The 24689-nt window shown below is 43.1% G+C and overlaps 4 protein-coding genes across 6 annotated transcripts in view; 2 read left to right on the forward strand and 2 right to left on the reverse strand.

The window, feature by feature from the left end:
- The first annotated feature begins 429 nt into the window (after nucleotides 1-429).
- Nucleotides 430-6556, forward strand: LOC102196500 (trypsin I-P1-like). Its single transcript, XM_013914540.1, is given in 6 exon segments — nucleotides 430-487; nucleotides 3456-3476; nucleotides 4048-4225; nucleotides 4300-4565; nucleotides 5516-5658; nucleotides 6260-6556. Coding segments are annotated over 6 exon segments (927 nt in total). The 5' UTR covers nucleotides 430-438; the 3' UTR covers nucleotides 6530-6556.
- Nucleotides 6557-11306: 4750 nt separating this feature from the next.
- Nucleotides 11307-16473, forward strand: jmjd8 (jumonji domain containing 8). Its single transcript, XM_005747718.2, has 9 exons — nucleotides 11307-11535; nucleotides 12523-12618; nucleotides 12711-12759; nucleotides 12869-12965; nucleotides 13043-13111; nucleotides 13646-13765; nucleotides 13973-14040; nucleotides 15446-15580; nucleotides 16014-16473. Exons 1-9 carry the CDS (start codon nucleotides 11438-11440, stop codon nucleotides 16092-16094), a joined length of 813 nt encoding a protein of 270 aa, XP_005747775.1. The 5' UTR covers nucleotides 11307-11437; the 3' UTR covers nucleotides 16095-16473.
- Nucleotides 16474-16954: 481 nt separating this feature from the next.
- Nucleotides 16955-20365, reverse strand: LOC102197067 (E3 ubiquitin-protein ligase CHIP-like). 3 transcript variants are annotated; one of them, XM_005747719.1, is made up of 8 exons: nucleotides 20199-20365; nucleotides 19413-19623; nucleotides 19063-19261; nucleotides 18796-18961; nucleotides 18614-18701; nucleotides 18437-18493; nucleotides 18227-18343; nucleotides 16955-18069 (listed from the first exon to the last, which is right to left on the reverse strand). In XM_005747719.1, the coding sequence occupies exons 2-8, from the start codon at nucleotides 19530-19532 to the stop codon at nucleotides 17944-17946; spliced, it is 873 nt and encodes a 290-aa protein (XP_005747776.1). In that variant the 5' UTR covers nucleotides 19533-19623; nucleotides 20199-20365; the 3' UTR covers nucleotides 16955-17943. The 3 variants fall into 3 exon arrangements, with proteins under 3 accessions (XP_005747776.1, XP_005747778.1, XP_005747777.1); XM_005747721.2 differs by having other exon boundaries at nucleotides 20178-20365; XM_005747720.1 differs by lacking the exon at nucleotides 20199-20365 and adding an exon at nucleotides 19927-20147.
- Nucleotides 20366-21960: 1595 nt separating this feature from the next.
- The window catches only part of LOC102197709 (calpain-15-like), an 18539-nt gene continuing 15810 nt past the window's right edge, over nucleotides 21961-24689 (reverse strand). Inside the window, exons 11-13 of the mRNA XM_005747722.1 lie at nucleotides 24331-24476; nucleotides 23905-24083; nucleotides 21961-23654 (exon numbers count right to left, since the gene is read on the reverse strand). Coding sequence (XP_005747779.1) covers nucleotides 23477-23654; nucleotides 23905-24083; nucleotides 24331-24476 — 503 coding nt within the window. The 3' untranslated portion in view covers nucleotides 21961-23476. The remainder of the gene's footprint in view (nucleotides 23655-23904; nucleotides 24084-24330; nucleotides 24477-24689) is intronic.

Here is a 24689-nt window from a genome sequence, read left to right on the forward strand (position 1 = left end):
CCAGGTCATCAGGTCATCGTGGTCTAAGGAGCTCTCTTTCCTTAGACCACTTTATTTGTCAGAAGAAGAGTGAACATAAAAATCTAAGTAATAATATTTGTAAAATAAAATACAGAAATGCTTTTAATATTTGACATATTTTGTTGGCAAATTAATAAAAATGAAACCATTTTCACAGGAAAACTGGTGGAAAATCTGTATGAATGTAAACATATCAATAAAAACAAATCAGGACAACAACATTAGCACCGTGAGCAGTGCGGTCTGGTTGCATCTGTGTTTGCTTTTGGTTTCAGAAGAAGAAGGTGTGTCAGGTGTGTTTGTGGCGTGTGCTCAGCTGGCTGACGGTCAGGTATGATGCAGGCGGTCACGCCCTCGTGCTTTACAGACTCCTGCCGTTGGAGTTGGGAGACACTTTTGAGAAAAGACTCTGTGGGGATGGAGCTGTTTTCATGTGGAGTCCTGCTGTTGGCCTTAACGCTTACAGGTGAGTCTCACCTGAGATTTAAGACTCACAATCTCATTTATTTTGCAATTTAAATGATGATACAAAGAAATTCGGCTCGTCTCTTTTTACAAAATTGTAATAATTTACAATATTGTAAGTTATAAATGGCCGTGGACACATTTGTTCAGGTTGTAACATCAAACAAAATTAAAAGTCTGCTTTTAAATCTGTAAATTTCCTGTTTTCACTGCTACACGAACACGAACATCCAGACGAGTCAGTTTGACTCTGTGTTTCTCAGAGACCTGAGCCGGGCTCTTGTGCTGCTTTTACTGCTCATTACAGAACAATACAACAAGCTGACTCATGATTACCAGAAATAAATGAACAAATGAAAAGAGCCACAACAATACCAGCTTCAACAACCTGAGATCTTAAAGTTAGAAGGATCGTTTTAATACTTTGTACTTTATTTCACTAAATTCAGAGATAAATGTTAAATGTATAAAGTTTAGAAGGATGTGAAACATCACAAATTTACTCAACTAATAAAATTAACAATTCATGTACATGGAAATGTCTCAGCATCAATAAAAAGCATACAATTTGTATTGCTGTAGTTCATCCTTCTGCTCACACGTTTACAGGTTTTTTTAATGTAAGTTCTCAGTAAAAGTATCTTTTAAATATCTGAACCCTTCCTCCACTTCCTGCTCTCAGGCGACTGTCCTGTAAGAGATCTGTGGTCGTTTCTATTAGCAGTCATGGGAGTGAATTCTTGTAAACTGTACCAGTTTGAAGATAAGATTTTACAGACCCCACGGCTCAGGTACAGATAACAGAAGAATGCAAAGAGTGCACCAGAATATAAACTCAAGAAATACAAAATAAATAAGATAATCCAGTATATACAACGGTAGGTTCTATGAATGTGTTATGGATAAAGGGTCGTGGAAATATGCAAAGAATAATTCAAATATTTTGACGTTTACATTTAGGTCGGCACGTGGCTTCTGACAGGAATATTTGGGGCTATGTTGGTGTAAATACTGAAAACTGCAGTTCTCGATTTGCTTGAGGCATCGAGTCAGTCCCACAGACAACTGTAGCCTTTAGATGCGTTTTCTTAAAGTGAGGGCTGCTGTGAGTGATGGATACAGACAGCACGGCTGCTAGCTGTCGGCTACCGTTTGCCTTCACTTTAGTTAGTTATTCTTCGAAGATCGTTGTGTGAAGCTAGCCGAGCAAAGCAGAATAAGAGGAAGTGAAATAAAGTTCACCCGCAGGAAACAATCTTGTGAACTTTGTCTTCTTTCAGCCTGAACAGAAACCATCAGGAACTAATTAATATGTCATAGTGATGATGCCAGAGCGCATTGTGTACATAACTATGAGATGCCCGCATGCACTGGTAGCATCGGGCACACTGAATGAGTTTCTAAAGCGTGATGACAGCGCCGCCGTGCTTTACTGATGGTGACAGTCAGCTGCTCAGCCCTGAGGGCCTGATGGATGGGGGCTTCCTCATCTGTCGAGGACTGAAAGTTGATTCCAATAAAAGTTTTTAAGAGTATTTTAATTTAACATTAATTACAAAACAAGGAGAAATCAGCTGAGAAAAACAAACATGATCACGCCATCATGACTTCATCATAAAATAATAAAACAGATCGTCCCTGTAATCATTTAAAACATAAAAAGCAACAAAAGCGTGTTTTCCTGCTTCCTCTTACATCACAGGTCAAAGTTCAGACGGAGTCAAGCTGTGAGTAAAGAACAGCTTTAATTCATCAGATAATGCAGTTCAGTAATAATAAAAATAATACATTTTATTTTAGACATGATTTAAAAGAATCTTCCTGCTAAAACATTAAAAGGAACCAGAAAAGTGCTTTCACCATAAAGTTCTTTGGTTTTCTCACATCATGCTTTTAGACTGTAGAAGCTCTGATGTTCCCGACGTGTCCCACAGAACAAACAAATTCTTGGAAAAGAAAACATGACGTCCATCAGCTGCTCATGTAAGAGCTGTAGACTAAAGTAAACAAGTCAAAGAGCTTTGAAGTCATACAGGTTAAAGGAGCTTCAGGTCACGTCAAAGCTTTTTTCGGTTTAAAAAAACCAGGCTGGCCGGTTTGATTCTCGGTGTCCTGCTGATGAGCCATACTGAGGTATCGACACGTGGGTGGGTTTTACCTTTCACTGAACGCTCTCGTCTCAGAGGGCGTTCTCTCACACAGGTTGGATCAGAAACAATAATTATGTCACTGCAAGCAGAAATCAGCCATGGTTACACTAGCATGGACCCCATATTGGTATAGACCGAGCATCACTGGTAAAAACCATATGACCATTAAAACAGGAAGTACTGTAGAGAAAAACCGCCGACTATGGAAATACAAAAGTTCATTGAAAGCTTTATTTAAACTTTTGTATTTCAGTGATGTGTTAAATGTGACATTTCCAGGGTCATTCTCCTCTTAACACCACGCTGGTGAACAAAGTGTTTATTCAACAACTTCCTGTTGGGTTCGCAGAAAAAAAGAAGAAAGAGTTGCCCATGTCGGCCTGCAATGAGATCGAGTTTTTCATTCTTTAAATTTAATGTTTTTGTTGACAGTCTTTTAAAATCTCCACAATGACAGGAAGTAGCTGATTTCGCTCTGAAATTTATGTTCGCATTCAAAAGTAGGCTGGTAATAGGGCTATTTGTTGTCAGTCAAACCATCAACCGTGGAAAGATAAAATCTTTAAAGCCGCGCTTCTTCATACCACAACCTCTCCGTACATTCGTGTTCTTACTGTGGCCTCCTGATATGTCCTGTCTTTCAAGAGCATCGTTTTCTTGTCTCAGACAAAGACATCGTTTCCGTCTTTTGTTTGGCTTCATGCCGCACATTCCAGCCCCACCTAGAAACTCCAACAGCACGTTAAGAACAACCAGCCTGTTGAGTTCACGGAGATCTAACAAATACATCGTGTCTCTGTTTCTATTGTCTCTAAACAGGAAGCAACGCACAGCTCGATGGTGAGTGCTGATAATCCATTTATTAATATATCTCACACACACACACACAGCTATAAACTGTTTTCTGAACACTGTAAACCAAGTTTAGAGGCAGCAGAGGAGTTTCTAATAAATAAAATGCAGATTGAATTTCTTTTACTGAGATGCAGTTTGGGACAAATGGCCAGGACACAAACTTTGCAATATAGTAGGTAAAAGTAATGGATAAGAACATGTATGAATAAAATGCTTTTCAGCTGTATTATTCTCAGGGTTTTTTCCCTTGTACGGCAGTTCTTCATCATTAAACAATAAGAACAAGTAGTCTGATGTCCCATATTCCTCTATTCATTATGAAGAGGAATTTGAAATACACTAAGTTTTGATTTTGAATTTTCCAAAGTCTCTTAAGATGTTCCTGAAATTTGGGCTCATTGAAACGGGACAGACTGATGAGCTTTCATTTGTTGACCTCTGGATTCACTCGTGCTTTGTTTATGGGCCGACACGGCGTTATCTGGTCTGAAGCTGCTCTCCAGCTTTGAACGTTTGAGAGTAATTTTGCTTTGTGCATAAATGTCTTTGCCTACAGTTTGTGGACAAGCTCCACTTAACACCAAGATCGTAGGAGGCCAGGATGCTCCTGCGGGAGCGTGGCCCTGGCAGGTCAGTCTGCAAACATCCGGTCGCCACTTCTGCGGAGGCTCCCTGATCAACAATGAATGGATCCTGACTGCTGCCCACTGTTTCCCCAAGTAAGCTCTCACCCTGTCATATGACCCACCCTCTTCACCTGTCAACTATCAATTAAGCACTAACAGTCAGTACTTCTTGCTATTTTCAGCACCCCATCACAACTGACCGTTCACCTCGGATACGAGTCACTGCAAAGCACTAATACTAATGGGGTCTCCCGGTCAGTGTCACAGATAATCATACATTCACAATACAACTCCAACTCCAACAACAATGACATCGCACTGCTGCGGCTGTCCTCAACTGTTGACTTCACGGACTACATCCGACCTGTGTGTCTGGCGGAGGAGGGCAGCGACTTCCCTGCAGAGACGACCACCTGGGTCACCGGCTGGGGCGACATCCGAGACGGCGGTAAGAACTGGAGCAGCGACAGTTACTAACCTTTACTGTTATAGTCGGATTATGATCATACTCAGCTTCTGCTTTTCTTCATTTCCTGGCGTAGCCATGTGATCTTAATGAGGTCAGTGTTTGCGGTAACTCCTGTGCGCCAAAACTCTTTAGAGCAGTTTTTTCCTACTCTTGGATCTTTATGATGCAGTTGACAGCTGATATGCTTGAGGCTTGAAAGCTCACCTCTGGTGCGAGCAAACATTTGCTCATGGTGCTCCAAAATTGCTGTCAAGGCGGCGAGGATAGGAGCGGAAGCTGCTGGGTCTGCTGAGTGGATGATTCTGTCACATTCAGGGGAGGAACCAAGCACACAGCAGAGTTCAATACAAGGAATGATCTTATTTATATAATCACCAAGTGCAGAAATATACAGTGGGGGAATTGCGGGGTCCAAGGGAAAAATCTAATTTACACTCGCCCTCCTCTTCACTCAAATTCACACGGCGGGTACCCACACAGGGTCCAGGAAAACTATACACAGCGATGAGACCGTCTGCGTCCCGGCCTTAAATGTCCAACACATAATTGCAGCCTGATGAAGAGCAGGTGTGTGAGCCAAGGGCGGGAGCCCATAATGAGCTCCGCCCCGGCGGGGAGGTGAGAGGAGAAAGTAAACAGAAACACATGTGGCCTTGTGGAGCCGTCCGGGCAGACACGGGGACCATGACAGTAGGTCTCTGACTTTGCAGGAAATGTAAGTAAATACATTTTGAAGAGCAACTCTGAGGCTAACTAAAACAGCAAATTTAACAGAAGTGAGTGAATGAGTGTACACAGGCTACAAGTGTTGATCCTGATCTACCAACTCTAACGATATCAAAGATAAATATATGACAGTATCCAAGCATCTTCTTCACACGTGGTGGATTCATGCCTCAAACTGCTCATTTCTGTTTGGGCTTTTTCAGTTTCCCTTCCTTCCCCTGGGACGCTACAGGAGGTGAGCATCCCTATCGTGTCCAACACCGACTGTAACGATGCCTACAATGGTAGAATCACAAGCAACATGATGTGTGCCGGCGTGGCTCAGGGAGGAAAGGACTCCTGCCAGGTGAGTGTGGGTCCATGTGAACACCTACAAATGAGTCTGAAGCCACGATGTAACGCACCAATCACAACGCAGACAGTGGAACCTCTGAAGGACCCAGAATATGAAACATGTATTTGTTCACACTTTTGTCGTACTGTGAAGATCAGTTTGACTTGACTGAGTTTGTGTCCAGATGTTTTCATCACATTGAAAACTGGCTCAACTTAAACTGTCTGAGGAATCGGATTATTTTAAAGTTATTAACATAAATTAGATAAATAAAATTAAGTGTAAATAATAAAAAACTGCGTAAAAAACTATGTTATATAAAAATGAACACAGTAACAAGAACTATATCAATGTTTACCATTGATTGATTGATTGGTAATTTATTTATTTATCTTTTTCATACAGAATTTAACATTTGTGGGTTTTTTGGTGAAAATTGTGTCTCGCAAATGTTAGCAAATTCATTTGGCAGACTGATATTTACACACACACACACACACAATTATACAAATATAATACATTTATATTGTCACTTTTTACACAGATGTAAATATATCCATATATGCATCCACATGGCTGCTGGTGCTATAACCACCATGTCTGATGTGTGCAGGGTGACTCTGGAGGCCCACTGGTGGTTAAAAACAGCTCCGTTTGGGTCCAGGCTGGAGTGGTGAGCTTTGGGATAGGCTGCGCTCAGCCCAATTTCCCAGGAGTCTACACTCGGGTATCACAGTACCAGTCCTGGATCAACAGCCAGATCACCTCCAACCAGCCGGGCTTCATCACCTTTGTGCCCTCCTCGGCTCACTTCATCTACCTCTCAGTTCCTCTGCTGCTCTCCCTCCTCCCCATCCTCTTCTCTCTCTTTGTCCTCTCATAGGAATGCATCATTTCTGCTGAACATCACTGGAAAAACTGTACTTTCACCATCAGTTTCTCAGACAACAGAAAAATGTTCCCTGAAGGCTCAAAAGTTCACACTTGTTTCCAGTTCACTTTGCTGTTTTGATAACATTAGACAAAACGGGAATCCTGGGAATGTTTGGTTTTATTTTTGTTTGTCAAGTCATTAAAACAGATTAAAAAACAACAAATCGCCCCCAAAAAGATTGATTACTTCCATTAAAAACAATGCTTACATGAACTTAACTGCAGAATAATGACCCTCAAACTTTTAAGTATCACTGATTAACAATGTATATTTATAAAAAATAAAATATTTTACGTCAATAGAGCCTGAGCACTGTTGTAAATACATTTATTTTGAAAAAGAAAATCAGTCTTTAAACGATTTCAAAGAACAATTTGAAAAAAGCTTTAGCAGAATTTTTTTTATATTTGATTAATGTTTTCGTTGAATTAAAACTGTGCCATCCATCACTTTCTATTTCTATATCAAATAGCAATTAATAATTTAATTAAAAAACCCCAATATGATAGAATACATCAAAAGGAAGAAATTAGCAATGCCGTATAATAACTACAACAACTCTTATCTTGAATATGTTTAGCTAAAACACTGGTGTAAAAAAAACTATTAAGATTTTAAAATATATTTTCACAATTTAAAGACAGAATATATCAAATATAAATTGATAAAATGACATTTTAAAATGTAACATTAAAAAAAAAATCTTATTGTTGTATTCTTTGATTTTTAGAATTTAATATATAAAATCAACCAATGATTATATTTATTATAATGATGATAATAATAATAATAATAATAATGGATTGCATTTATAAAGCGCTTTACAATACCACTTTTGATCCACTCTCACATTCACACCCTGGTGGAGGCAGCTTGTAGCCACAGCTGTCCTGGGGCAGACTGACAGAGGCCAGGCTGCCATGTCGGCCCCTCTGGGGCACATTCTGAGACGATTTAATTCACTTTCATGTTATTTGGTAATTGGCCTGTATTTGTATAGCGCTTTACACATCCAGTCATCCACACATTCACACACTATTTACATTGTGCTGTCTCAGAGCAGTCGAAGCAGAGAGAAACACTTGGAGACAGCGAGGAGGAAAAACTCTAAATATGAAGGAATCTCAGACAGAACCAAGCTGATCTCAGACCTGCACAAACACAAATCAGTCTTTGTACAACCATGGTGAAGAAACTAAAGCTATTTTATTGACTTTATTATCTCTTTTCATCTTTCTTTTCGTTGATTAACGTTAATGTTTTAAAATGTTTGAGCCAAGTGCCAGTAACTGTGATTTTCTGTTTAAGTCCAATAAACAGGAGGAATATTTACTATTATTAACTTTTGCACATCTTATTAAAATAATCGGGGATATTTGTGTGGCCTGTGTTTAAACCTGCTGCTGTTTGTTTGGTATGTTAGTGAAAAACTGTCTGGCGTGATATCTGTGCTCTTTTATTCTATTAAATAAAACAGATTTTCCTAACATGCAGGATTCTGTGTGCAGCTGTAAAAAAATGTATTGTAATCATTTCATTCTGCATGATAATCGAGAGGATGTGGGACTTTGGCCTTCATCAGAATAACTAATGTTACCTTGGAAACAAAGTCGACCATTGGTGACATCATCATGTGAGCGGCTCCTTAGATAAAACCTCACCCATCATAAAGTGACGTGCAGCAGCAACAGTAACCAAAAAGTAGTGGCTGACCCTGAGCTGTGCTCCGCCTCCCTCAGTGTTTCAGTTTTGCATCTCATGACAGTCACAGTAACTACAGTCAGAGGAGGAAGATGCTTCCACTGAACACAGCTAAGCCCACAGACCCACACACCCGCTATGTGTGGAACCAATTTTTTAGTGAACCCTCGTTTTTCAACATGAGGCCCTGTGGCCAGCGTCCTTCCCAAGAGGCTTTGCGGGCAAAGCCTCTTGGGAAGGACGCTGGATATCTTGAGAAAACGTGAAGGAAAGCGTCAATTTTGGAGTTTTAACGGCGTTTTCATGCATTTCACAGTTCCTTCCATGCAGGCATTCATACATGACCGAAAAGTTGCTGTTTTGTTTGTTTGTTTTTTAGACCATGGGTCTAAAAATAAAAACAACAACAATAAAAAAACAACAATAAAAAATAAAATAAAATTGTGAATCAAGAAAAGCTTTCTGGGCAGCTGTCACAACTTTATTAATAATTTCACACATTTCTGCATCATGTAGAAAAACTGGGACACACTGATGAAATGATGTTTCTTTCTGTCAAACGGAGACATGTGAGGGATTAAATGTGCAGTGAAACGTCATCACACTGGCAGGAAGAGGAAAGCATCACTCGCCCAGCGAGCGTCAGCTGACTGGGTCCTCCATGTTAAATGAGTTGAACCTCTCTCTGCAAGTAAGATACAGCTGCTGACCTCAATCTGAAGTAAGGCTGCAGCTGTCCATTCTTTCAGTGTAATCCATCGATTATTCCATCGATTAATTAAGGAATCAAATAAGAAATGCTTTTGTGTTATTAATGAGCAATATAGGATTATCAGAGGACAAAAAGCAGGTCTTTGAAAATGAACTTCTAACTGGTTTCCAATTTAAACGTTTAACTGAAAATAAAATCTTTCAAAAAATGCTTTGATTGTATGTACATGTCATATTAAAATAACATTTATTCTTTTAAAGAATGTTTTTAAATGAATACAGTATTTTATATTATTTGACTTTTAATCTGAAAAATGTTGTGAAAACCCTAACATTGGTCTAGTACACCTCACGACTCTCCCTGTTTGCTGCTTCCGTGTAAATATGCCGTCATTGAGCTGTATCATCTAAACATGAATCAGCTTTAATAAGCTCCTGGAGCCTGGCGCAGATGTTTCTCTGTAACAAACAGCGGTGGATGGAAGTTTGTTTTCCTTCATGTCGGACTTTGTTCATCGGCTGCTTTGATGAAGGACGCGCGACAGTTTTTCCCAGTAAAAGTTTTAATGGTGATCACAGGAACAACTGCTGTTTTCTTCCACCACACCTGAGTTTACCTGTTGTAAAAGGCTCCGCCTCTTTGCTGTTCTCGGTGTGTACTTGTTAAAGACTTGTTAAACTGTGGGTTTTTGTGTGGCCTTCATACTTTGATACCGTCTGTGGCTCCGTGTTAAATAAATTGTTTGATGTTTTGCAGATCATCAAAATCAGATAAACATCATTATCGATCACAGAGCTGTGAAAATGTGTCTGAAACGTCTCGGAGTCTATTCAAGAAGCTCCACACAGAAAGATCAAATGTCGTTTCGAGTGGTTAATCACGTTAATAGCAGTTCTTTATTGGTCCAACCTGCGGGGACTCCATCAGGGTCCTGATGAGGTGAAAGGTCACGTATGACTGTGCTGATTTATGATTGGCTGGTTATTTTGCTCTGATTTGTTTTGTTTTTTTCTATAGGAAAGCTGCTGTCAGCAGGGAGAGGCCTGCCGGGTGTTTTTGTAGATGTAATCACAGTTTCTGTCTGTCCACGGCAGGTTATGAAGGTACGAAGATGTTTAGATGACGTGTGGCCCTCTCTGCTGGCTGTTAGCAGAGGTTGTCGAGTTGTTGAATCAATAAGCAGAGTGAGAAACAGAAAAGCCTCTGTGTTGACTGCAGCCTGGAGGCAAGATGCACGTCTTCCTGTGAGCACGCAGGTGAACACTCCTCTGCATTTCCTTCTTTCTCTGCAGTTTTACTTTCACTCTTCTTTTCTTTTACTTTTCTTTTATATTTCCAATTTTTCTTCATTCTTCATTTAACAGACTTTGTTCTTCTGCAGCTCGCATCATTTTGAGGAAGATGTTTCTGTTGGTCCTCAAAGATTTTAACTTTCATGGATGTTTCAGCTGCGTGATGACGACAGGCCTCACCTGCCCATCAAGTGCTTATCGCTCAATTTTTCATTCATGTCCGAGTCTCTGAAACGGTGCTGCGTATAAAAATGTCTGTAACTGCTGAACATTTGTGTTAAAGCTCTGAAGCTGAAGGTCTGAACTCTAATCGCATCCTGAGTGTAAAACTCAAAAGCTGTCCCTGTCCACACATTCACGGCTCTGACTGCACTTACAGTCCTGAGTTTAATTTGCAAGCTAAGACTCTAGAAATCCTTTTATTTATTTGAGTATAATAAATATACATTCCTCTGTCATCAGTACAGCTACATGTTGTTTAACTCATTTAAATAAATAGTGACATGGTAATAAATATAGAATTATGGTTCTTGCTTTGGTTTTGTATCCTAACAAGTTTGACTCTGAATCATGAGACATTTCAACTGATGTGTAATGTGTTTAATTTCATTCTGAACAGGCGGCTGATGTTTAAATACTGCCGTCTGTATTTATCAGATGTAAAGCAGGTGTATTGGAACAACACAATGCAAGAAATACAAAATGCAAATGAGCAGCTAACAGGAAACAGATTGTAGAAGAAGAAATTGGAGGCGTGCAGTCGATGGTTAGGTCTCAGATTAGAAAGCAAATTTTTTGTTTAGTCAAACAAGAATGCAAATAGATGTGCTGCAGTTTGTGCTGTTTTCCATGAGAGCAGCAACAAACAGCAGGACTTTATCAAGGCCAGGTGGGTCACAGCAGTGCTGCAGGGAAACGGGCCTCTTGAAATAAATAAAGAGTTGAGGACTACAAACCGATCTACAGAGGCGCTCAAACGTTCCACGCACCTCGAACGCATCAACCGGTCTGATTAATGTGGTCCTTTCTGATTGGCTGTCGTCCAGGAAGTAGGAGTCGGCGCTTACTTGACGTTCATGTGGGACACTGAGGAGAAACAGGCTGATTTGTGGGGCTGAGCTCGCTCGAAGCTCGCGGAGGCTTTTGGGGAGAATGGAGATCAAAGCGGTGCGGCTCGCTTTTATCTTCTTCACCGCCGCAGTGACTGCGCAGCTGCAGCAGCAGGAGGAAGATGAGGATGGAGGAGGATGGTGAGCTACACTCTGCTTCAGCCTGACACGTTTGCATAAAACTCATTCAAACAACCCTCGCTGTAGTTTCAACCAGACTCCGTTCAAAAACCTGTGAAGTTAACAGCTGTGTCCACGAGGAGCGATTTCAGTGGCACTGATGACGTCATACGTTTCATGCAGAACGAGCCTGGTCAGAGACGATTATGACTACGATAATATAACAGTATTAAACTGTCCGCGTGCTCCTAAATACGTCATATGGCAGCTGATTTTGTCCCCGCACAGATAAATAAATAAAATCATTTCATGTTATTTTTATTATTGTTTAATAAAATATAAAAGGACATTTTCAGATTTTCCCATCTTAGCTTCCAGCTGCACTTCAGCAGATCCGAGGGTGGAAATTAAAACGAGAACATTATTTTATCGTAAAGATAAACTCTGGATTCAGATTAGTGAGCTGCTGAGAGGTTGCAGTTCATCCAACGTCCAGGAGAGGCAGCAGTGAGTCAGTCCCATAGACTCCAGGTTAAAACTTTCCAGCAGAAATAAACGTGTTTGCAGCCTGTAGATAACACCTGTGTTTATAACTCACCTATTTAAAGTTTGCATTATTAGGGGCGTGGCCTCTGTGACTGACAGGTGGATGGAGACACAGGTGTAGCTGTCTGCTAGCTTCACCTGACCTGGACCTCTGGACCGTGTTTGTGCTGTTGGAGCATTTTGAATGACATCATGTGACCAATAACATGGCTGCTATGAGGTCTGAGGAATGCTATAAAAGGACGATCTCTGGGTTTGAGTCTACGCCTCAGTTTTATTTAATAGCTCCTCCTCCTCGCATCCTGGAGGTCATCAGCTCGAATGTGACATGAATGTTGGGTTTTTAAGGTGGAACGAGGGAGACAGATTTAAATGACTGAGGAGCTGCTGAATGAATGTTAAAGCGTGTAAGCAGCTCCACAGGTGAGCTCTGCTCTTACCTGCGCGCCTCGCTCTGCTCAGGTTCTCGGCCTCAGACGTCAGGTCTCAGGATGAAGGTCGGTGTAACATCGACGTGCTGGACGGCTCGTCGCTCTCGTACCAGCAGTTCATGGAGAGGTGCGTGAGTAAGCTGCTGTTTCTCAGCAGACATTCACTGATGACATCACCGTGTAAACAGCAGCACTAACCTTCAACTGTGTTTCCTGCAGGTACGCGTACGGCAGGCCGGTCATCCTCAGAGGCCTCACTGACAACACCGTACGTATTGAAAACAGACATCTTATCTACATGTAAGCATCACATGACTGAGCTGCAGGCAGGTGAGCACAGGTGAACAGCCTGAAAGGTCACGCTGGATCTGTTTCAGAAATTCAGGCTTCTGTGCTCCAAGTCGAGCTTACTGAGAGAGTACGGCGCCCACAGAGTGAGGCTCAGCACGGCCAACACCTACTCCTACAGGAAAGGTACGCCCGTCTCACCTGTGTGGCCTCGCAGACACACCTGTTCACTTCCTGCTCCTGACTGTGCTGATGTGTTTCAGTGGACGTTCCCTTCCAGGAGTACGTGGACGAGTTTCTGAGGCCTCAGTCTGCGGACGCCCTCGGCAGCGGTGAGTCTTAAAGCCGCCGCCGCCGGGACAGGTGTTCAGGAAACGCTCTCGTTTGGTTTCCTGTTTCTGGCTTTGCTTTGCTAAACTTGTTTTTTTGTTTTCTCTCATTTATTCAAGTTTTTTAGGTTTCGTCATTTTTTGTTTAATTCTAAACATTTTTGGTCACTTTGCTTTTTTTAAAAAGGATTTCTTAGTTTATTTTCATATTTTTTGGTTTTAATTGTTTGTATTTCCTCTCATTTAGTGATGTCTTATTTATTTATTTATTTAGTTTTAAAACTTATTTCACTTCATTTTTTTAGAGTTTTGTTTTATTTTACTCTTGTTTATTTATTTTTACTTTAGTCAGAATTTTCTGTCAGACTTTGTTTTAAATGTTTTCTATTTTTACTATTTTGCTTTTATTAACATGGTTTGTTTTCATTCATGATTAAAAAGTATTTTGTTTTCCTTATGAATCTGTTTTCTTCGACTGGACGCTGCTGTGACTTTTATGCTGTGAGATTTATTGAATAATGTTTGACTTTCCTGCAGACACGCTGTATTTTTTCGGGGACAATAACTTCACCGAGTGGCAGAGTCTCTTCGAGCACTACGAGTCTCCGCCGTACGTCCTGCCGCTCACCAGCGGAGCGTACAGCTTCGGCATCGCAGGTCAGAGAGCGGCAGACAAACGAGGAATGACATAAAATCAAGAGAAGGAAAAAGATCTGATAAACCTGACAGGACTCGTGTGACACATAATTCTCTATGATAATCTGCTTTTTTAGGACCATTACTGTGAAAATTCTTTTAAAATGAAAGAAATCTCAGAAATATCCGAGAGTGGAATCCAAACAGCAGCTCCGCTTTCTTCTTCAGGTCCTGGAACAGGAGTCCCCTTCCACTGGCACGGCCCGGGATACTCCGAGGTCATCTACGGAAGGAAGGTGGGAGGAATATGGGCTCAAAATGTGGTCATAAACTTTTTGTACTTGTAAAAAAGATTTGTGTGTAAAAAAGATTTGTGTGTGGACTTAGCCAAAAAAAACCCTGCAAGTTACAAGTACGAATTTTGACCCTATTTTTCTTCCTTTCATCTGATTGGTCAATGTCATGTCAATCACAAATGTAACGATCCAATCAGAGAACAGATGGGTTTGGCTGTCGAGGGGCGCTTTTTTTTTTACTGCAGGTCCTTGAAGGGAATAAATGCCCTTTTACATGCCAACCCAGCGTTTTCCTTCATCACCACGAAGGAAAACAGTCTGTGGTCGTCCGAGTTTGGTGATTTTTGTGTCACAGGTCTACGTGTTTAATACAGGGACATCAACAGCGCTGCGGACCGCGGGGTGGGGGGGCAGTGTTTTGGAAAATGACAGTCTTCATCACAAAGCTTTCTTCGTTATGAATTAGCATACATGTTTTTATTGAACATTTAAAGAAACAGCAAAAACAAACTCTTGTAGAGGACATAAAGTCAGAGATAGAAAAGACAAGGAGCAGGTGCATCTAGTGCAGGTAGAGCTGCTGCACACAGAGCTCAGCAGCCAGCAACACACTCTGGATCCTTGGCTTTTAGTTAGCAGTTAGCATTAGCAGCACATCCTGCGTCCAATGTGAAAGGACTTTTATGCTGCGCACTGTGACTCACAGCAATGGTCCCGGGTCAGCTCTGACTTTGTGTTAAAATAATCCTAAAGTAATAATGGTGTTTCTAACCACTGATATACCACAACTTTACCCTTTCAACAGCTACTGAAAGTTAGGGGACCTAGCTGCTATCAGATATTTATATAGAGATCCTCCAGCTTCAAACTGTATCACCCTTCAAGGACCTGCAGTTCAAAAAAAGCGCCCCTCGACAGCCAAACCCATCTGTTCTCTGATTGGATCGTTACATTTGTGATTGACATGACATTGACCAATCAGATGAAAGGAAGAAAAATAGGGTCAAAATCCGTACTTGTAACTTGCAGGATTGTTTTGGCTAAGTCCACACACAAATCTTTTTTACACACACAAATCCTGATTTACAAGTACAAAATATTTATGACCACATTTTGAGCCCATAGAGGAAACCAGCTGTTTGATTAAACGAATTAAAGAGGCTCTGTGTGGGGAGGGGAGTGGCTTTGTGGACATGTGGCGCCCTCTGGTGGGTCTCAGCCATTCAGAGCTGGATTTCCAGTAACGGAGTGGATGAGGTGTGGTTGTGTAAATGCGTGCTTAAATCTGCGGGTCATGTGGCAGCGTCTCAGTGTCAGATTTTCAAAATAAAACTGAAGTAAACTAAAACGGCTTGCTCATAGAGTGATGCGTTTCCTGTTAACCTCTGAATTACTCCTCGCACAGCGGTGGTTCCTCTACCCGCCCGATCAGGAGCCTCACTTCCACCCGAACCGCACCACCCTTTCCTGGGTCACAGAAACGTACCCCAACCTGCTGGAGGACGAGGCCCCGCTGGAGTGCACCATCCGACCCGGAGAGGTAACGCCGCCCAACCTGCTCACGACTCGCCCCAAGCACACACAGCAGGGTCGCTTTATCTCAGCGTCCATTTCAGTAAAAACATGAAAGTTAGTTCATGTGTGTAAAGTAAAAAGCTTCGTCTGGACTCTGACCCCAGACGCCGGCGAACTAAGCAGTGACCCGTTCAGAACGCCACAGATAAACAGCTGATTTAAGAGAGACGGGATTCAGCAACGCTTCAGATGTGAGAGCAGTGATACTCAGGCTGTTTCCTTACTTGGACATTTAATTACACCTCATGCTTCTGAAGTTTTCAGCCATCCTGGAGGTTTTCCAGCCCCTGACGGGAAACCGGCTCTAAAACTGAGCCCTCGGAGCGCCGCCTGTTACATTTGAACGACTGGATCGTGAGCGCGGCGCTAACGGTGCGTTTCTGCATGTTTGTCTCCAGGTGCTGTATTTCCCCGACCGTTGGTGGCACGCCACTCTAAACCTGGACACAAGCGTCTTCATCTCCACCTTCCTGGGCTGAGCTCTCAGGACGTCTTTAAGGATTTCCTGGCACATTTTAAGAAAACTGACTCACGGAGGGATTCAACCGCAAATAACAGATTTGTGTCATTTTAGGATGTCTGCAGTTTAATTCTGCAGACCTCTGTGGATCACAATCACAGATTACTCATTTATTTTAGCAGGTTGTTGTAATGTTGACCATCACGCTGTGTTTCTGCACTCTGGAAGCTGAATTCAGCTCTGATCACCGTGTGCTGCAACAGGTTTTACTTGAAATCAAATGCAAACATCTTTTTTTTTTTTTGATGGGATTTGATTTTCTGTCATGTTAACTTTTTTACGGCGACCCCGAGGGGTCACGGAGAACCAATAAAGTACTTAAAATCCTGGGAATTAAACTGGATTTGTTTTAAATGTTTTTATTCCGAACATCTGAACAAACTGTAACATGACTCTAACACTGAGCCCTCTGACTCTCCAGCTGCCTCTAACGGTCAGGGAAGCACTCGGGGAAAATTTCTTCCAAAATGCAAAAAGCATGTGACAGATGTGAAATCTCCACCCATCTGGAGCCAAAACGCTAATACAGAGGCCCCGATGTGGGCGGAGTCAGTAATCATTTCCATCTTTTATATACAGTTTAACAATCTGAGGCAATCGTTCTCAATGTGCCCATTTATTTTATTCATGCAAAACCTTTAATATGTTTGGCCCCTGCAGGCCTCCGTAGCTGTCTGCTTCTCACCGGGAAAAACAAAAAGAGCTGAGGTTGAAGATGTGAGTGTTTCTGGAGCTTTTCTCATTTTGTCTTTTATTTGAGCTGGTTTTGGATTGTTTGTGGTCACTGAGCGAGACGAGCACAAATAACTGAGGCTGAAATACAAAAACACGAAAGATTTATTCACATTTATTTCTACTGAACATCGGCAGGTTGATCAGTTTTCCCGTACAGACGTCGCATCACCTGGATCTGAAAACCGTTCCCTGTGAAATCTGCTCCCACTAAACAACCGCGCAGGTTTAACTTGATTGATCTGAAGCAGAAACGATAAAATAGCAAAAACATCGAGGATGAAACGAGTGAAAACGGGCCGGCGTACAGAATACCGAGCATGGTGCGATGTCTCATGTTTGCTCAGGTGTCAGTGAATGCAGCGCTGGCCTGACAAACACCACCTTTCAGGACTTTCCAGTTTTATCTCCTCAAACATTAAAGATCTACAGCCGAAGCGTTCGGAGCTGCGACGTGAGTGCGAACCAGTAAAACCAGAGTTTAACCTGCGATGTTTATACCTTCAGCAGCGTACAGTCATAAAGAACGGTGTCGGCTCAGCGCTCTCTCCTACGTCCTTTTTCCAGAGATCTGATTGGCTGGCGAGTGATGATTTCACACCTGTTGATCTCTTTTCTCACCTCGCGTCGCAGCCTGGGCCTCTGATTGTTGTGCAGCAGCGTGATTGTGGTCATGTGGTTCTCAGACTGCTACGCCATCAGTGCAGGGCGTCGTTTTCAGGCTGTATTTAATCAGATTAAAGCGGAAGTGGTGGGTTTTGTTTCTGTGGACACTAAAGTGGACCCACTCTGCTCATTAACTGGACTCGAGAGTGGACTTTAGCCCACTTAGCTCAGCGGTGCAGGAAAAAAAACATCTGCAGTTTAAACTTTTTGGCTCACGGGGATTAGCGCACACACCGAACGTCATGTTTAATACGAACATCCAGCACTGGAACAGGACAGGAAATAAAGAGGAGATGATTGGCCCGTTGACCTCACGCAGCAGCTGTCTTTACCTTTCATGATAAAAACTCCCAGAGTGACGGCTGCTGTGACTGGGATGTTTAAAATAAAGCTGAATTGAACAAACTGGGTCAGTAGTCCTCCACCCATCCGTTCTCCAAAATAAAAGCATCGATGACTTCCTTCATGGCCAGGTTTGGGATGAGCTGATCTTGGGTCAGCGGCGTGCGCGTCACTGGATCAAAATGTCCGACTCTCTGTGGGAACAGAACAGAGAGCCGTGCATCCTGTCGTCATCACAATACTACAGACTTCAGTTAAACTTCATTCGCTGGCAAAATCAGGATTTGACGAGTTTTTCGTGCTGAAAATGAGTCAATGAAAGCAGGTGAGAGCGAGTTGGGGCATTTTTACCTGCAGGTGCTCCTCGATGTCTTTGCGGTCGTAGGTGATTCCGCTGGGAGTGATGCACGGCTCTCTCATCAACTCAAAGCTGATCTTTCCACACAGGAAGTCTGGGATCTCACGCTTCTGTCAAACACCAAAACAAACTCATTTGTCCTAAACCGGCTCGTTGTACGAGGACTCGTCCGACTGAGGAAAACACGGCGGACCATCACTGACCTTCCTCTTTTCATCGACCTGACAGAACAGCTCCTCCAGGTCCGACAGGTATTTGTCCTGCAGATAAATAAATAATATAAATCAGAATTTGTTTGCTGGCAGCATTTCAGCTTTAATGTTTTGCACTATCAGGACGCTCCTGATGTCACTGAGGAGAATTTCACAATAAAAGCCTACGTGTTTGGTGTGGATCTCGTTGAGACGCTGACGGACTCTGCTGTCGTCGGATTTTTCCTCTTGCTTCTGTCTGCAGCGTTCCAGTTCTCTGAGGATCAGACCACACAGACAGACACACTTTACTCCAGGAGCCCTCGTTACAGCGACCAAACGGCCGACGGCTCGTTTCTCTCGGGCCCTGCCTCTTTTTCTCGGCGTGGATGAGTTTGGTGAGATAGGCCTGCAGCTCGCTCTCCTGGTTGATCCTCCTCTCCTCCATACTGTTCCAGCGCTTCTTCTTAGCGATGCGCAGCGCGCTGGGGATGTCGTCGCCAAAGTTCAGCCGCTGCTCTTTTGCCAGATTATAAGCTGGAGAAGGAAACAAAGAGGTTTTTAATGCAGTGTTCCACTGTTTGCAGACTCGCTTTCTTCATTTCTGAAAAAGAAGCAGGCGTGTTCTAAATCCGTACCTTTCTGCAGGTTGCCGATGGCCTCGTCGTAGTTTTCCATCTCCAGGTGACACTGTCCCATGAAGAAATGCGCTTTGACCGACTGGCTGTCGAGCTCCAGAGCCTGCCTGCAGTCTGCCAGAGCTTTGTCGTACTGCTGCAGCTTCACGTAGCACAGCGCTCTGTTGGTGTAGTACGCCGGGATGGAGGGACTGTGGCTCTGATGGAGAACAGACACACGGAGGAGGCGGCACTGATCAGACTGATTCCTCGGTTTCTCAGAGAAAATCATGGAAGTTGGGAAAAGTGTGTTTATATGAAAATGAGTAGAGGGAGGAAGGCGAGCACGCGCCCCATCGCCTGACCCTTACTATGGCTTTGGTGTAGCAGGCTGCAGCCTCCAGGTATTTGCGGCTCAGGAACAGACGGTTTCCCTGCTCCTTCAACTCCTGAGCCGACACCGAGGCGTCCTTCTCCGGACTTTCGGACATTTTGTCACCCGAGCCGGCTGCACCACCAGCAGCTGCTGCTTTGCTTTGCTTCCCTATCCTGACACTGGGATCCAACAGGAGGAAGAGGAAACTGGAGGGGAAAGATCCAGAGAGTGAGTCAGTGTGAGAGGATGTTTGGTACCTTTACCTGGCAGGAGCTAGATCCTAATGAACAGCATCCTGTCCTGACTGGACGATGAGATCAGACTTTGCTTACACAATCAGGATATTATTGACTAGATGCAACAATGCTGTAACTTTGATTACTGAGTTTGTGCAGGTAAACAACTGTGCACAGGCAAACAAAACTACACCTGTAATCCTACCATGTCAGTTTGAGTGCATTTGTTAGTTCTTACTGCGCATCACCACAGACACTGAAAACATGACTAACCCGTTTTTCACGGAGCTCTGAGCTCTCACCGCCCACACACCATACAGGAGGAAATGCTAATGTGAAGCTAGCCCTAGCATGCTAATGTTTCTTTCCCTCTTTTTCTGACCTGGTTCTTCAGAGCTTTGGTCTCCAGCCACGTTGTTTAATTAAAACGGGGCTATAAAGCTAATGCACGAAGTCTGCTATCAGCCAGCACAGCTAGCTGTAGCAGATGCGACACACACACCCAGCGCTAGCTAAAAGCGTACCTGAGCGTCACGGCTACACACCTGAGGAGGCTGAAAACCACCTGGACCTCGAAGGGCTCACGCTTCCTCTGTGACGTGTAAATATGCCGTTTTTATATCAAATACAACGCCAAGATAAAGCTCACAGCTACGAGCTGCCAACAGATGTTTTGGTTTGGAGCGTGATGAGAAACGCGTCATCACGTCCGGAAGTGGGTTTTGGGACAGAAAATACCTTAAAATATTTCGCATTTTAATAATTTTTCTCTCTGAAAGTAATTTATTGATATGTTTAGGGACAGTAATGAGTACCTGACAAACAAAACAACTCGGCGCCGTTTATTCTGCAAATATGTCAATAAATAAATGTTTAAACTTATTAACAAAAGTCACATTACAGCCGTGTTGTGCTGGGGGCGGGAATCGGAACGCTGCCAAACTCGCCTTCGAATCACTCGAGTTTTAAGATTTGTTCATCATCAAAGTAATTCAGTGACACATGTCAGTACGTCAAATGGTGCATATAAAGAAGAACCTCCTCATAACTAATTCGGTCTTGTTAATTCTACAAATATGTAAAAATAAAGGTTACAATACGTGTTAAAGCCATAACGTGCTGATTATGGGTTCTCAGTCCTGTTTTAAGATTACTTAGGGACAGAAATAATCGATTAAGCTCTACATTAATGCATATATAAGAAGAAGAAGTGGCTCATAACGTATTCGGCACATTTAGTTTTAAATATATATTGATAAATAAGGGTTAAAAAATAAAATCAAAGTGATTGTACAGCAAAGATGTACTAGGAAGAGTTGATCCAGAGCTTTCCTGGGAATCAGTGGATTTTAAAATATTGTGGTGTCAAAAGTGACACAGTGATGGGTGTTAGTGCACTCACGAATTATAAAAAAGAACTCTAGATAATTCTGTGTATTAAATTCTCCACACTGTAAAGGGCCATGCAACCGTTTATTGTGAAATACTGCATTAAAAGACTTTTCTGCTGATTGCGTCTCAAAAAATGAAAAAACGAAGATGTGAAAACTTTCAAATGTTTATTTCCTTCAGTTCACCCGCATATCTTTTCTATTGTTATTTACATTCATACTGCTATGCATACAGTATATAAACTTTATATTAAAGTAGCTACTGAGAGAACAGAATACGGAGTAAAAGTCAACCTGAACGTTTAAAAGCTTCAGTGTAACACTAACCACATCAGAATGCATACACGTCTATTTTCACCCTGCTATCAGAGAAGAGAAGCTGCAGATAAAGAGCTCGACTTGTTTTTCTGAAGCATAAAGACAGCTTTCAAACATTTGCATAGTTTTCATTCTGTCAACACGATGGTAGTTTTAAATCCACGAGAATAAAACTGTTTCCTACACGTCCTTCAAAATAAAAGAGACTCCAGCATACAGTTGATAAAGTGCTAATGCTTCACACAGCAGCTCTGCGCTGTGACTCTAAAACACAACATTCAAACATCACGCGGACACCACGTCATCTCCACGGCTGCCCTCCAATCACGTGTCAGTGGTTGCAGCAAAGACAGCGTGGACCTGAACATGCTCTGATGTGACGGATAAAGTGCATCGTGTGATTTCTGCTCTAAATGTGGTGTTTACTTTTGACTAAATTCAAAATTTAGTTTAAACTCTGTGCAACTATGAGGTCAGAGCAGATGAAACTGGTTCTGCTGGACGTTTCTTCCTGCTGAAAGGGAGTTTTTCCTTCCCACTGTCGCCAAAGTCCTTGCTCATCTGATTGTTGGGGTTTTCTCTGTATTATTGTAGTCTCTACCTTACAATACAAATACCTGGGGTGGCTGTTGTTGTTTGGTGTTATGTAGATAAAATTGAAACCAAATTTCTGACCTTCACTTTCAGATGTTAGGCAGGATTCACACGGAGGTGTTTCGAGCTTCACCTGGTGTCAGCCAATCAAGTCATGCTTATACAAATACTCCAGTGCTGCCACTAGCCAATGAAATCACAATATGGAAATCCTGAGGGAGTAGCATCAAAATGTTGGAGTCAAAGCAGAGAGCAATCAGGAGCTCCACCTTCAAGTGTTGGAGCAGCGTGCAGGTGTGAATCCCGCCTTACAGGTGAACATTCACAGGTTGATCATGACCGCTTGCTCACAAACGTAGTGTCAGTTTGTAGTGATAAAAAGGGAAGGTATTAAATAGCATTTCACACTGAGACGATTTCCTGCAATAATCCAGAAGAAGAAGAAGAAAAGGTTACAGCGTGCTTTTATGTTGAAGGAGCTGAGACGGCACTAACTTCCAGACTGGCTGAAAAGAAGAAGCTTCATCCCTGCAGACGGGAAACTGGCTCTCATGCAGCTTCTCCCTTTGCTACAGGAACAGCACAGCTCACAGACACTAAGTGCTGCCCCTCTGCAGGCTTACAGAAGCTGGCCAATGAGAAACAAAACGGCTGTAAAGGCAGTAGGGCCTTGAAGGGACAGAAACTCAAACGGCTGCACGAAGAGCCGATAAAGAAGGTCCAAGATTAAAACTATGGAGGCAGAAATGAGCAGGAGACATTTAAAGATCTGTGAAGAGATAAATGCTTCAACCTCTGAAATAATAACACAGATCGATCGGACAGGCTACAGAAACTCCCACTGAAGTCAGGAGGTACACCTGCTCCTCAGGCCTGTGGTTCATCCCTGGCTGCTCCAGATGTGAAGTTACGTAAATATTTAAAACTAAAGAATAAAAAAAACAAGTCTGTGGATGAATGATTGCAATTAGTCTGTAGAGTAAAGAGTAAATACTCATCCTTTTACCAAATGTGAACCAGCCAATGGGAGGGCTGCTTCCATTTCAAACCAACAGATGGGATTAACAGCAACATGATGTCTGAACCTTTGGAACATCTGTTCCACATCTGTAAGAAAGAGAAACCGAATTATTGAGCTTGTCCGCGCTCTGACGAGCCGTCACGTCGCTGTGTGACGCGTCGCCATCTCTGTTCGTGTCATCCAATCAGACGTGGCGTGTTATTCTGGTGATGACAGATGATGTGTGAACTCTGGTCCTTAAACAGTTCGTAGAAAATGAATTTCATCTTAATTAAATTCAGTTTAAAGTAATCTCAGACTGGTTTAAACTTAGATTTAAGGAGAATTAAAGTGTTTTCTGATGTTATCCCTGTTTTCTTTCAGCCTCACTTTGATAACTTCTGCCGATGAGGAGCTCTGACTCTAACAGACTCGGTGTCCGTGGGAAATAACCCTGTTCTCTATCAAGGCAGCGGTCCGATGAGTTCCTGTGTCCATCGAGACGCTTCCTCCCGGCTCGTCATAGCGGCCGAGGCCGGTGCAGACCTGCGGTCTCGGGGCTCAGAGCCGGACTGTGCGTCGCCTTCGAGGGGCTCCAGTTCCCCAGAGAGGCCTGGACGGCCTTCCGGTGAGCCAGTCTGTGCGTGATGGAGAACCCAGCGTTCCCCTCCAGCTGAGACAAAACCACAAGCACCTGTCTGAGAGACAAACACAGGCCAAGTCACAGGTGTACAAACATGCTCCGCCCCTTTAATTTCTCAGAGCGAGGAAATTAAATATTAACACATAATTGAGTTGTGACTATTTCCCGATAGAGTCAGATCCACAGGTTTGTGGACGGTGGCACGTGTCTCGGTGCGTCCCACTACAAACAGGTCTCAGCTGGGATTTAAGTGTGTATGAAGTACAGCGGCGTTTTGAAAGTTGCGCTGAAATGTCGCGGCGCACCTGTGCAGAGGAGGGATGCTGTCGATGGTCTTCAGGCTGCTGCGCGTCGACACCACGTTGAAGCTGTCGCTGCAGTCGCAGGACACGTGCAGGTGATGCCTCGGGTGCCTGTTCTCCACCATGACGATAAGCCCCGCCCAGCCGTGGGTCAGGTAGTAACAGGTCATCCCCTCCCGACCCTGACACACAACAGTGATTCTCCATTACAGGTCAAAGTTTGAAGCAATGAAAGAGACTTCCTGTTAATGTCAGGGTGGATGTTGTTTAATGATGAATGAAGTCGATTTGAAATCGTTAGCGATGAAATGAAGACGAGAGATTTAAGAGCTCATAAATACTGAATGAACTACACACATCTGAATGAGTTTCAGTCTTTGAGGACGTCAGAGGTGACAAACATGTTTCAAAGCTCTCAGATTCTCTCACCTCGTGCCGCTCGCCTTTGGTTTCTGCCAGCTGGATGATGGCGTCGGCGATGGTGGTGCTGGAAGCCGTCACTTGCTCCACCATCACCAGTCTGGAGCTGTAGACCGCCAGCACGTAGCCAGGCGCCTCCGACCTGCCGCAGCTCACTGAAACAGCACAACAGCGGCTCACTGATGACGGTGTAACGCCTGCTGCGATGCTTCAGGTACACCTGAGTCAGTTTCCCTCTGAGTCAGTTTCCCTCTGAGTCAGTTTCCCCCTGAGTCAGTTTCCCCCTGAGTCAGTTTCCCTCTGAGTCAGTTTCCCCCTGAGTCAGTTTCCCCCTGAGTCAGTTTCCCCCTGAGTCAGTTTCCCCCTGA

Source organism: Pundamilia nyererei, unplaced genomic scaffold, assembly GCF_000239375.1.
Source record: "Pundamilia nyererei isolate P.nyererei 1_Seehausen unplaced genomic scaffold, PunNye1.0 scaffold00202, whole genome shotgun sequence".
NCBI lineage: Eukaryota > Metazoa > Chordata > Actinopteri > Cichliformes > Cichlidae > Pundamilia > Pundamilia nyererei.